This window comes from Marmota monax, unplaced genomic scaffold (assembly GCF_021218885.2).
Source record: "Marmota monax isolate L192 unplaced genomic scaffold, Marmota_monax_Labrador192_F-V1.1 WCK01_AAM20220418_F8-fsc00315, whole genome shotgun sequence".
In the NCBI taxonomy this organism is placed as follows: domain Eukaryota; kingdom Metazoa; phylum Chordata; class Mammalia; order Rodentia; family Sciuridae; genus Marmota; species Marmota monax.
The window spans coordinates 670,392-683,156 of NW_026692798.1; the positions used below are offsets into that span (position 1 = coordinate 670,392).

Sequence of the window (12,765 nt, forward strand, 5' to 3'; positions counted from 1 at the left end):
ACCTTTGTTTATTTATTTTTAGGTGATGCTAAGGATTGAACACAGTGCCTTGCACATGCTAGGCAAGCGCTCTACCACTGAGCTACAATCCCAGCCCAGTTAAAGGTTCTTTAAAACAGGAACTTTTGTCTTAGTTCTCTACCCTGAAAACTTATAATAAGGCTAGGGCTAATAGGATGTATCTCAGTGGTAACACACTTGCCTAGCATGCATGAGGCCCTGGGTTCGATCTCCAGCACCACAGGCACACACAGACACACACACACACACAATTACATAATAGTTTTGGCACATAGTAATTGCTCAGTGAATGTTTATTGAATGGATTTATAAAAGCAATTCAATAGAAAAACCTTAAATGCCTGCCCAACATTTATAGATTAAATAACAACTGATGAAACTAAATATTATACAGCTATTAAAAAATTTGATCCCCAACACCAGAAAAAACATGAAGTCTATCTGGAAAATTAATGATATGGAGAAGTATTGGATATACTCATTTTTTTAAGAAAGGAAACAACTACTTCCAAGAAGAAAACATGCAACCTTTTGTTGTGTTTATGTATGATTTTTGTTGTTCTGTTTTCTGATCTCAAATTACTCTTATTATAAGAAGGAAAATCATCTTTTAACTTTTTTCCCTGAGGAAACATCCAATATCCAACCCAGAACTAAATAGATCAATTAATAAACAATTGTGGCATGGGGGGTTTTATTGTCCTGGAGACTGAATCCAGGGGGAGCTGATTAGCAGTTTTTAGTTTTTATTTTGAAATAGAGTTTCACAGAGTTGCCAAGGCTAATGTCAAACTCAATCCTCCTTCCTCAGCCTCTCTAGTCATTGGAATTATAGGCACACCAACATGCCTGGCACTAACAAATGTAGAATAATATACAATCAGTATGGTGGTTCAAGGATTAAAAGCGGGATTCTGGAGATTATGTGCCTAAATTTGAATACTTAATAGCTATGGCACCCATAGCAGGTTATATACTTAGCTATTTTACTCATCTGAAAAATCACATAAGATACTTCCTCATAAGGATGGTGTGAATTAAGTTTAATTCAAGTTTAATTTTAAGGTGTTAAAAGTGAATTACTTTTTTAACAGCACTTACACAGTTGATGCTGAGCCCAAAGAACAACCTTTGAGACAGTGCTAGGAAGCAGACCCAGGAACAGGAGGCATCAAGATCCAAATGGAGTCACAATAGCCCAGGAACACTGCACTGCTATCCAGGACTCTAAATATATGGCCACATGGCATACTACCTCAGGCCTCACAGGGCCTTAATTTGCTAGTAGCTTCATGCAATATCAGATTTTCTATTTCTGACTTAAAATTCAAATACTTAGGGCTGGGGATGTGGCTCAAGCGGTAGCGCACTCGCCTGGCATGCGTGTGGCCAGGGTTCCATCCTCTGCACCACATACAAAGAAAGATGTTGTGTCCGCCGAAAACTAAAAAATAAATATTAAAAAATTATCTCTCTCTCTTTAAAAAAAATTCAAATATTTAACACTTAATAATTAAACTTAATTTTCATCAAGGGATTCAAATTTTCTAATTACCTGTGAAATCGTGGGCCACCTGGGGCTCTGAAGGACTTTCCCAAGCATTACCCTGTGTGACACTCAGGGGGAAAATAGAGAAAGGCATTAACAGCTGTGAGTTACTGTGAACACCCCTACCAGAAGTCTGTTCCAGATTTATCAGAAAAAAACTTTAGCCACTGTGCTGATCAAATTATTTTCTCAGTAAAATAAAAGTTGGGTTCCTTCTAAGACATTAAAAAATTTTAAAAAATTTAAAAAGGCACTTACAAAAGTGCCCAGCCCCTCAGAGATGTGCACACTTTTGGTGATTATTAATATTATTATTAGATTCAAAACACGGTAACAGTTCTAATAAGGCGGCCCCTATTTGCATGGGAGACACAAACAAGTCAAGTAATGTCAAGCAGAATAAAACAAGATAAATGAAGCCAAGCACAAGCCAACAAACCAGCGTTCTGAGGAAGGAAGAGTTCATTGTGGGAGTGAATCCAGGAAGTTACAGTAGCAGGAATATCTGAACTAAGTTCTAAGAACAAGCAGGGCTTCGACAAATAGCTAATAAAACATAAGGAAACCGCAAAGGATCTTACCAAAGACACAAAGACTAGAACTGTGTTGCTTGTTCCCCAGGACACCAGAAATGCAGAGAGATGAAAAGAACAGGGCATGCATAAGAAACCTCTGGTGAACATCGATGGCTGCAGAGTATGCTTATCAAGCAAATGCCACAAGATGAGATAAAAAATAACAGTAACAACAACAACAAAACACCCCAAGGTACTACACCGTAAAAAGGACGTAAAGAAAAAAGTGTTGTTAATAGAACCAAGACACCAACGACCCCATCGTTCTATAGCGGCCACCCGTACGCAGGTATACTCAAGCCCACAGACGGCGGAACAGCGGCTCCCACAGGCTGCGAAGAATCTGGGGAGGCGCTGAACGAGAATGTTTGGCAAAAGAACTACAATTCCCAGAAAGGCCGTAGCGCGGGCCGCTTTGCGTAGTTTCTGCTTCCGCCGTGCGCCCTCACGTACCCTCTTCAAGAGGACCTATCAGAAGTCGACCTGGGGCGTGACCCGCGCGTGACTTGGGCGCGCGAGCAAAGTGTGCCCGGAGGCGGGACTGAGACCCCATTGGTAGAAAGGCGAAGTGAAAAGCAGGACCCAAATTTGACAGTCTCCATTGTAATTGGAATTAACGGTAGGGGCGGAGCTAAACACCCTAGGATATCGGCCAATCAGCGTTTACGGTTGACAGTGAGACCGGTAAGGAGAAAACGGAGAAATGGTTCTGTAGTCACATGCCGCGGGGTCTAGTGGGAGGAGCAGTTGCCCAGCGGCCCCCTAGCGCTTCCTGTTTCCGGTTCCCGGAGTAGGGCACAGCAAGGCACCTGGGGAAACGCTGGCCTCTGACACGATCTCTGGGACCGGGGTCTGTGGCTGGCCCCTTGCTAGCCCGGTCTCCCATTCTCAGAAAGCTATTCGCCAGGGGGTTCTGAGCTTTGGCCACGCCGTTTGCCCGTGACACGTGAGTCTGAGGGGCGTGGAGGAGGAGGCGGTCTGGGGTTTGCTCACACTTCTGAGCCGGGATCGCAAAGTCTCACTTGGCAGTAGTTTTCTTCCAAAGATGTGGCACATGAGCCCTAGAGCAGAATAGAGGTGAGGGCGGGGAGGCGCAGACTCCCGAAAGATACAAGGGAGATAGGACTTCAAAGACTAGAAAGATGACTTAAAGATATTTGGAAGACCGGGAATAGAAGGTCCCCAGCTATGGAGTTAGGTTTGAAGAGTCACTGGATACTTATAGAAGGAATTTTGGCATGCATCATGAAAGGAGGTGAAGTGGCCTCGTTTGAATAAGGATTGGCTCCAAGCAGTTGGAAAGTGAAAATCCTAGGAGAGGTTTAAGGGAAATTTTTGCTTTGTGTGGAGAAGAGTAACTGGGATTATCTCGTGTTCCTTCTTGTGGGGAGCTTCAACTCTTGGGACACAGAACTACTACTCACAGAGTTTCTTTCTTTCAACATTGGGCTTTTTGACCAATTGAGGCTGTTCTTCTAAATGTGTAGGTTGCTGCGGGAGAGGAAATAAGGAATCAGAAATGAAACGGGGTGGGGGGGATAAGAATTTCCATTGATAAGTGGAAAATGGGCATGGCTAGTAGTGAAGGTGAGGAAGTGTTCTACCAAGGCCCAGTGGTGTAACTGCTTCCCAATTCCTGGCATTGCCATTGGCGATCCCACTTAAGGAGAATTTTTCAGTATTGCCAAATAGATCTGTCTTTATAGAATAAGAAAATTAAAGATTTTTCAAGATTCTGAAATCCTCTCCTTTTGTCCAAAGTGTCTAGACAAACATTTGTACCTTGTGAATGTAAGTGTAGCATATCAAAAATGGATTACCCAGCCCTTGGATTTCAATACTCTTTATAATTGTTGTGCCCATTTGTTTATCATTTGTTTTCCAGTAAATATCTTTATACCATGAGTTGTCCAGGTTGCTCCGATAACTTGTATAGCATTGAACAAGTAACTCTGTTAAGTCTCGGATTCCTCATCTTAAACATAGGAAAAATTATACATACTTTTCCGGGTTGTGAAGGTTAACGAATATAATCTAGGCAAAGTATTTAGAGCATAGGCCACACTAAATCAAAAAGAAACAGCTTAGCCAGACGCAGTGGCACATGCCTGTAGTCCCAGTGGCTTGGGAGGCTGAGGCAGGAGGAGGCAAGTTCAAAGCCAGCCTCAGCAACTTAGCAAGGCCCTAAGCAATTCAGGGAAGCCCTGTCCCAAAATAAAATATAAAAAGGGCTGGGTGTGTGGTGGTGGTTAAGTGCCCCTGAGTTCAATTCCTGGTACAAAAAAAAAAAAAGGAAATAGCTTAAATTGATAATCAAACCTTAAGCAGAAAAGAAAGAAGAATGTTAATTTACTCTCATTCTAACTTTTTGAACCAATAAGAGAAAAAAAGGTAACTCTTAATGCCAGCTGCAGGGTTTTTAGCTCTCCATCTCTTCCCAGTTTTGTGAGATTCTTTGTTCTCATTTGGGAAGAGAAACCATCAACTGTTTACAAATAAGGAACTAACTTTGAGGCCAAAGAACACAGCATTCTTTGTGAGCATCCTTCCAGAAACTGCTCTGGAAAAAAAAGATCTTGAGAGCCTGAAGTTAACATTTCAAATTAGGCCCTGAAAGAACATAAGGTAAATGGCATGCCAGTCAATCTAACAAAAGTAGTATAATTTCTTTTTAGTGAATCAACTGGTCACGTTGTGTGTTGAGTGATAGGTTTACTTAGGGAAGGTGGAAGTTTGAGATCTGAGTTCTTTATTCCACCTCCTATTTAGTCAACTGGGTGAGAAGTCATTTCCCCTTCTTGCTTTGCTTTTTAAAAAAAAAAAAAAAAAGGCAGGGGCGGGCAGCACAGCTTTGGCTGCCTACTTTCATTCCCGCAAAAAATTATGCATAGACCATGAGTTCTGGAACCAGACTGTCTGGTATGCTCCACTAGCTGTGTCGGTTTTCTTATCTATTAAGTAGAGACAAAAATTGTATTTCTTGCATAGAGTTATATGTTAAGTGCTTCCAGCAATGCCTGGCCAGAGGCTTTTATTTCATTAAGTGTTTCCTGCTGTTGTGGTTATGGTGCTTTAACTATATTATGGGGGCCTTTGACCTCTTGGCTAAGGAATTATTTTATGAAAATATCTTAATTAATATTTATTCAATGAATTGATGTACACACAGTCAGGTAGATAACTTCCTAAGCATTTGTTGGCCTAATGGAGTGTGAGAAATAGATGGTAAAATGTAAATTTGTTGAGGGGAGAAGGGAAAGTGCATTCAGGGCTCAGTGTTGGAGGTTCCATTTACCCCTCTCAGGTGAGAAAAATTTGGAAGAGTTAAGCTTTTTACTGGGAAAATTAGTGATATTGTTGAAACTAACAAGAAGCAGTGGTCTGAAGGATTAATGGATACCAGAATGAAATCTTTTGCAAGAGTAAACCAGTGTGCCTGGATACGAAGATGGATTAGAGAAAAGGAATTTGAGAAACAGAGTCACAATGTTGTTCCATTCCTGGAGTAGTACAAGCATCAGATGAACCCAGAGTTGCCATCAGATTGGACTGTCAAAGACAACTGTACTTACTGAAAATATAAAAGCCCTTGAGATTTTGTGACTTGTAGTCAAAATGCAGATGTGACTTGGTTTTGGGTGACTTCATGAAACCACTTATTTTGATCGATAGACTTTTCTTTTTCCTATAATTTGAATGATTTTTCAAAGATGAAATATTAGAGTAGATAAATCTCAAGTATTAGGTGCTGCAGATGTATTTACCTGTATTCTATATTCTTAGAATAAATATGAAGGAGGATTGTTAAATGTTCCTGAATAATGATATGAGAAGTTAGGGCCAAAATATTCAAGTTTTAATAACTTCCAACTGGACATATTCAAGGGTTTATTTAAATCATAATGAGTGTTTTCTTAGGGAAGGCCACTGGTTTAAGCTTTATTTGTGAACTAATATTAAACTTTAATGAGGCAATCTAACTTTTCTCCAGACAGTAAAGAGGCAAGGATGGCTGCTCCCAGACTAGCAAAATTAAATAATTCTTTTACTCTTCCTCTTTTCCTTTTTCTCACCCCCACAGTTTGTTTTGGAAGATTCCTCTGTAAATTAGACTAAAAGTTTGTTTTGGGGCTTTCTGCTATAGGTGTTCTTGTTACAAAGATATTAAAATGTACTACTTGTTGCTTATGCCAAAGAATCATACTTTCTACACAATCAGAATACCATTCATTTATTACATGTTCACATGCTTTATCTCTTTCCCTTCTCTCCTGATCCTGCCTGCCCTCCGTAATACACACTCTTCCAAAAGGATGTTCCCTTTCTATAGCTGGAGGACTAGACTGCTACTGCTGTTGTTCCTGGCTGTGGCAGTGAGAGAATCCTGGCAGACAGAAGAAAAAACTTGTGACCTGGTAGGAGACAAGGAAAAAGAGTCAAAGAGTGAGTTGGCTCTATTGCAGAGGCTAACTCCACTGTTTAACAAAAGGTAAATGAGAAGAACCGTAAAGGGCTTGGGAGAGTATCTTTATTAATAAAGAGTCTTCTTTTTACTGATTTTATTTCACTTTTAGTCTGGAGGAAATCCATGTAAAATAACAGGTTCTGATCTGCACTTAAAATATTAGTTTTATTGGACCATAATACCCTTCTTTCTTCAATGATATAAGGAAAATTTTCAATCCAGTTGTTAGTATAACATGGTTCTCTTAACCTTTCACAGTAGAGTAGCTGGTTCTAAGACTGGATTCAGGAAACCAGCTTGTGGAAATCTAAGCATTATTTGTTACCTTCATATAATAGGACTTTAGTAGTATCAGGTGAACATCTTTAGGCCTGTACATATCATTGTTGGTGTCAAGAATCTTCAGATAAATCTGAAGGTGATTCTTAAGAAACAGTGTCTTTTTGATATATGGTTCCATAATAGCGCCATATTGGGAAGAAGGATTTAGTATTTCTTCCACTGAAGAGTTTTACAAAATTATGGTTGTTTATAAAACATGGTATAGTATATATGGTATGTCCACTCTGTAAAAATAAATTTTCTCTTAAAAAAAAAAAGTAGTGTGTCTCCTGTTCCTGGGGAAGTAGTAAATAACACTTTAGCATAGCTTAGAATAAGCATTCTAGAAATATCTGAAATATCTAGCTGCATTGGGTGGTATATTGTAATCATGTATTAACAATTATGGTCTATCAGGGTCATAACTCAACAAATACTACTCAACCATGATATTAGATAAATAAATGAAGCGTGTTTTTTTTATTATTGTCAAAGAAAGGGAGGAAAGCTGGTTCTTCCTGAGGCTAATAGCTAGTAACTCTACTCTTACTTTCTTCCCACTTTTCCTTACAGCTTTGAGAGCACCGTGGGCCAGGGCTCAGACACATATATCTACGTATTCAGGGTATGCCGGGAAGCTGGCAACCACACCTCTGGAGCAGGCCTGGTACAGATCAACAAAAGTAATGGAAAAGAGACAGTAGTAGGGAGACTCAATCAGACACACATCTTCAATGGAAGTAAGATTTTCCCTGTTGATTAATCTCAAATCAATTGTTTTAACAGTCTTATTTTTATTTTTTCCCAGTCTTTTCCAGTATATGTTATGTGTAGTTTGACACATCCAAGACTATAAACCACAGGACACCTAGTTCCACTGCTGCCCTGAAACCACAGTTGAGAACATTTACATGTATGAAGGTAGTGAAAAACCAGGTGTGGCAGTACATGCCTATGATCCCAGCTCAGGAGGCAGGAGGATTACAAATTCAAGGCCAGCCTGGGCAACTTAGTGAGATCCTGTCTCAAAATAAAAAGGGCTGGAGGTGTAGCTCAGTGGTTGAGTACCCCTGGATTTAGTTCCTAGTACCACCACACACACACATATACACATACACATATAAAAAAGAACAGTCTAACCAAAATTGTGTGGCCTGTAGACCTTTTATTCACCCAAATACTTACTTAGTTCCACACTAACCACCACCATTTCCTACCAAATTAACCAAAGCTTTCCAGTTAAATTTTAAGAGATCAAGACTTTTTGCAAAACAATCTGTAAAATATTCCCCATCAACTTGTGCCAGTGGTGATATTTCTCAAGTCATAAAATCATATTGCTGTAAAGGAGTCTATGAGCACTTATGGTCTAATTCCATCCCAAAAACAAATAACTAAGGTCTCTAGTAGAGATATTTATTCCTTTAAATAATATAATAAAACATAACACAAGAGCTTTATGGCTAGGGTCAGATGAGTGGGTTCTTTACTACTCATCATATTTCCTAATGACTTTGAAAAATTGTTTTACCTTTTTGACCTTGTTTTCTCACATGCAAAATTGGAAGCCTGTAATCCCAGTGGCTCAGGAGGCAGAGGCAGGAGGATCATGATTTCAAAGCCAGCCTCAGCAACAGCGAGATGCTAAGCAACTCAGTGAGACCCTCTCTCTAAAAGGAAAAAAATAGGGCTGGGGATGTGGCTTAGTGGTTGAGCACCCCTGGGTTCAATCCTCAGTACCCAAAACAAAAAAAATTAGAAGTAAAATCCTTACCTTATTGACCTTACATGATTGTTAAGTCAGGTGATATTTTTTGCAAAAGAACATTGAACATAGTAAATGCTAAAGAAGAGAAATGCATTACCATTTCAATAAAATCATCCACTTTGAATTTGCAAATAATTCATCTTCTCCCTGCTGCTCTTCTTTTGGTAATAAATGATTTATAATTACTTCTTCTTTTGGTATTAGCAGGTGTTCTGAAAACGTGAATCATTGTTAAGGTATGGAACCTTAACAAATATTTGTTAAGGTGAAAATAATTATTTTCACACTACCAGTTGCCTATCTTAATGTGGAAAATTAAGATGATTCCTACATAGATATGTGGTTCTTAGTTCCTAAAACAAGGGAACACGCTTTGTAAAGAAGCAAAGTTTTAGCATGGCACATCTGATATACAGAGCTCATTCCCATAAGGGTTATTTTAATTAAAACTAATTTCACTGATTCCTTAATTCCACTCTGCCGTACTACCTAGAGTTGCCTCTCCTTTCCCCCTTACCCCATAGCACCATTTTCCTTGTCCCTCCTCAGGTAATTGGATCATGCTGATCTATAAAGGGGGTGATGAATATGACAACCACTGTGGCAAGGAGCAGCGTCGTGCAGTGGTGATGATCTCCTGCAATCGACATACCCTAGCGGTGAGGCACCCTGGAATATATAAACCTAGGGAAGAGATTCAAAGGATTGACCTGAGGTGGAATATTCAGAGGGGATAAGATTCTTACATTGGGGTGGACAGAAAAGTATAGGTCAATTTTCCCTATGTCCAACACCTATTTTCCATCTTAAATGGAAGTAGACTACTGAACCAGGAGGAAGCAATATGGTTTTGGGGTTTTTTCTTTTGTTGGATATTTTATCACAAACACTGTGTTCTGTCCTCTCATTAGGACAATTTTAATCCTGTGACTGAGGAGCGAGGCAAAGTCCAAGATTGTTTCTACCTCTTTGAGATGGATAGCAGCCTGGCTTGCTCCCCAGAGGTCTCCCACCTCAGCGTGGGTTCTATCTTACTTGTTATGTGAGTATTCTTTTCCTATAGGTACTTGGTGGTATATAGGCACAAATGGTGGTGGGTGCATGTGTTATACTAAATTAGGAAAGATGATCATGTAAACATACTCTGACTATAAACTATTGCAGGTTTTTAAGAAATTAGATTTAATGTTTAGTCCCCCACAAGTGTTTGCATTTGGAGATGCTTTTTTTTTTAATCCACTGGAAGGCTGGACAGTTTTGAATACTATCCTATTAAAATGATTAGAACTATAGAAAAACAGAATTATGTATCTAGTAGTGGTTATCCTTGGTTACACACTAGGTCACATTTTCTTCTGAGCCTTTGTTTCTGTCAGACTGACAACACTCTTAGCTGGTTTTCTAAAGAAGCTTCCCTTCCACCCCCTACCTTCTCCCCATCATCCCTTTTCCACAAATGTAGCTTAAGAAACTGTTAACATTGAATACAGGGGTCATCCTTAGTATCTGAGTTTTAGCTTTTCTCTGTTCGTTTTGAGTATTTTTTTGATTTGACCCAAATTGGCATTAAAATCATGATTTGTATTGGCTTCCCAAGTTGGAAGTACAGACTCATACCACCATGCTCAGTTTTGGTCTTTAAGTACACGTCTTTTCTACAGATTTGCATCACTGGTTGCTGTCTATGTCATTGGAGGTTTCTTATACCAGCGACTAGTGGTGGGAGCCAAGGGAATGGAGCAGTTTCCCCACTTAGCCTTCTGGCAAGATCTTGGCAACCTGGTAGCAGTAAGTAACAAGGCAACTGGCTGGGTCTATAGCCTTCATAGAAGGTTGGGTAACCAGTTATCCTGGTTTGCTGAGTTTCCTGGGATACAGGACACTGAGTGCTAATACTACAAAAGTCCCTTCAAGTCAAAACAGTTGGCTGTCCTAGTACAAACTAGTAAGTGGCATAGCGTAAGTTTCTGGCCTTGCTAAGATGTGGCTGGAAGGTCAATACTGTGAATTTGATGATCTCCCAGATTGCTACTGGGGCAGATTGGGGATTGATGCAGCAGAGAAGCTGTGGCCTAATTAGAAGATACACTTGTTTTCCTAAATTGAAATTAGGCTAATCCTTGGATGTTTTGAGTTTGTCATTATCCCTGGCAAAACCCAGTTTTGTCACGTTCTTAGACCATAAATATGAACTTTGTCTTTTTAAGTCGGATATTCCAAACTCTCATTTCATTTGCTTTTCCTACAGGATGGTTGTGACTTTGTGTGTCGTTCTAAACCCCGAAATGTGCCTGCTGCATATCGTGGTGTGGGGGATGACCAGCTGGGAGAGGAGTCAGAAGAAAGGGATGATCATTTATTACCAATGTGATTGCACTTTAAAATGTCCAGCCTCTTTAGTCCCCCAAACCAAAGCATACTCAGCCAGATTTCTCAAGCAGTCTCTACTCCATTCTTGCTCTTATATCATTCCTGCTTTCCAGTTTGCTGTTGATTTGCATCCTCTTCTCACTAGAACTTCCTTCCCTTTGTTCCCTATCTTGTTTTTCTTTTAGAGAGGTGTTACTTTTAAGAGATAATGAGACCTGTGAAAACAGAGGTGCTGCACTCTCTTGCTATCAGAGGGTACAGGTAGGACAGTTAAAAGTGGGCAAAAGGGTCACTGGCCCTTTCTTTTTTAATGCATTTTCACAAATTTTTGAGACACTGGATTTCTTTAATTAAAGAAAAAGCAAAGAAGCATTATTTATACAGGTTTGATTGCTTTCATGCTATAACTCTACCCTACGATAGTCTCCATGAGAATCTGGATGATATTTCTTGCTGCTTGGATCTGCTTTGTAGTGATTACTTGGTTGCAATCCAAGTATTCCCATTTGGTCTGAGCCAAATGTTCTAGATTTGATCTCCCACATCTGGGATTAGACAGGAAAATGTGAAATTTCCTAATTACAGGATTATAAGGTACCATCACACCATTGTCATTGGGATGACATAGCTGTAATTGGGCCGGCCCTGGATTGTGGTCTTGTGGTTATCAATCCATGTGTGGCCAAAATGCCTAATCCAGCAATCTAGTCCATTGGAAAGACAAGTTGAATCAGCAAATATGTTTACCTTATGCTTGGATCTCCATGACAGCTTTCTTCTATTGTAGTAAAAGCTGGAAAAGCTGTTCTTGTTTCCCTCTACCAGTATTGTAAACATATGTTGCACTTTTTTTCACAGGCATATTGGTTTTTGAACCCCCCCCCCCCCCCCCCCCCCAAAAAAAAAATCTTCTGGAAAGGGAATGGAAGCAGAAGTGGAACACTGAGGGTTCTAAGGTCCTCTGCTCTGGGTGTGGAATGCTGCTGCACCTGTCCCTTCTGCTGGCTCAGGGAAGTGTCTTCTTGCCCACATTTCTGTGGGGAAAGGTTTTTAATCCTCTGATGCTTCTATCTTTCTATTTAGGCCATGTGCCCAGAATCCCAGGCTGATATTTCTGTCTATAATAGTGAACCCCTGGGCCACTAAGAGTAACATGGCTCCACTGGACACAAAAGAGGGGTAGAATCAATAGGAAGGGGGCCTTTTATAAACCTTTAGAGAAGAAATGAAATTATTTCATCTTTGGACTTTAATACTATTGGAATGTTTTTTGTTTTTCTTCTTTCTAAACAGGGAAAATAATGTTATAAAAGCATCTCCTTTGTCATTATTTGTTTGCATCCTTCCCCCATACCCTGGTGTTTTAAATGAAAAATAATACACCACTTTTGTACAAAAACACTTAATGATTAAAAAACAAACAAAACATGCTGGCCTAGTCATTTGTGAAAAACAGGAGGGTAGAGCTACTGGAATGGAGTAAGAGACCACTGAGACCAATTTTCATCCTTTACTGAGGAGGAAAAAAAAAATATTTAATATTTTGTTGTATAAGGAATAGCGCCTAAGGTAGGTACTTATAATCCTGACCTCAGCCCCACACACTCCTGTTTTATAAAGCTACAGGAAAAAAGTTGGAATTGAAAGAGTAAAAGGTTAACAGGTAAATTGGAAGGGAGCAGGGGGATGTGGAAAA

General features: G+C 39.8%; 1 protein-coding gene and 1 long non-coding RNA gene across 3 annotated transcripts; one reads left to right on the forward strand and one right to left on the reverse strand.

Annotated features, from left to right (window-relative positions):
- Window positions 1–296: 296 nt before the first annotated feature.
- Window positions 297–2,471, reverse strand: LOC131424306 (uncharacterized). Its single transcript, XR_009227089.1, has 2 exons — window positions 1,577–2,471; window positions 297–1,465 (listed from the first exon to the last, which is right to left on the reverse strand). It is a non-coding gene; the product is annotated as an uncharacterized LOC131424306 (long non-coding RNA).
- A 339-nt stretch (window positions 2,472–2,810) lies between these two features.
- M6pr (mannose-6-phosphate receptor, cation dependent) lies at window positions 2,811–12,497 on the forward strand. 2 transcript variants are annotated; one of them, XM_058580503.1, is made up of 7 exons: window positions 2,811–2,829; window positions 6,458–6,634; window positions 7,505–7,671; window positions 9,249–9,358; window positions 9,611–9,741; window positions 10,361–10,487; window positions 10,948–12,497. In XM_058580503.1, exons 2-7 carry the CDS (start codon window positions 6,459–6,461, stop codon window positions 11,068–11,070), a joined length of 834 nt encoding a protein of 277 aa, XP_058436486.1. In that variant the 5' UTR covers window positions 2,811–2,829; window position 6,458; the 3' UTR covers window positions 11,071–12,497. The 2 variants fall into 2 exon arrangements, with proteins under 2 accessions (XP_058436486.1, XP_046304159.1); XM_046448203.2 differs by lacking the exon at window positions 2,811–2,829 and adding an exon at window positions 2,899–3,091.
- The last annotated feature ends 268 nt before the right edge of the window (window positions 12,498–12,765 follow it).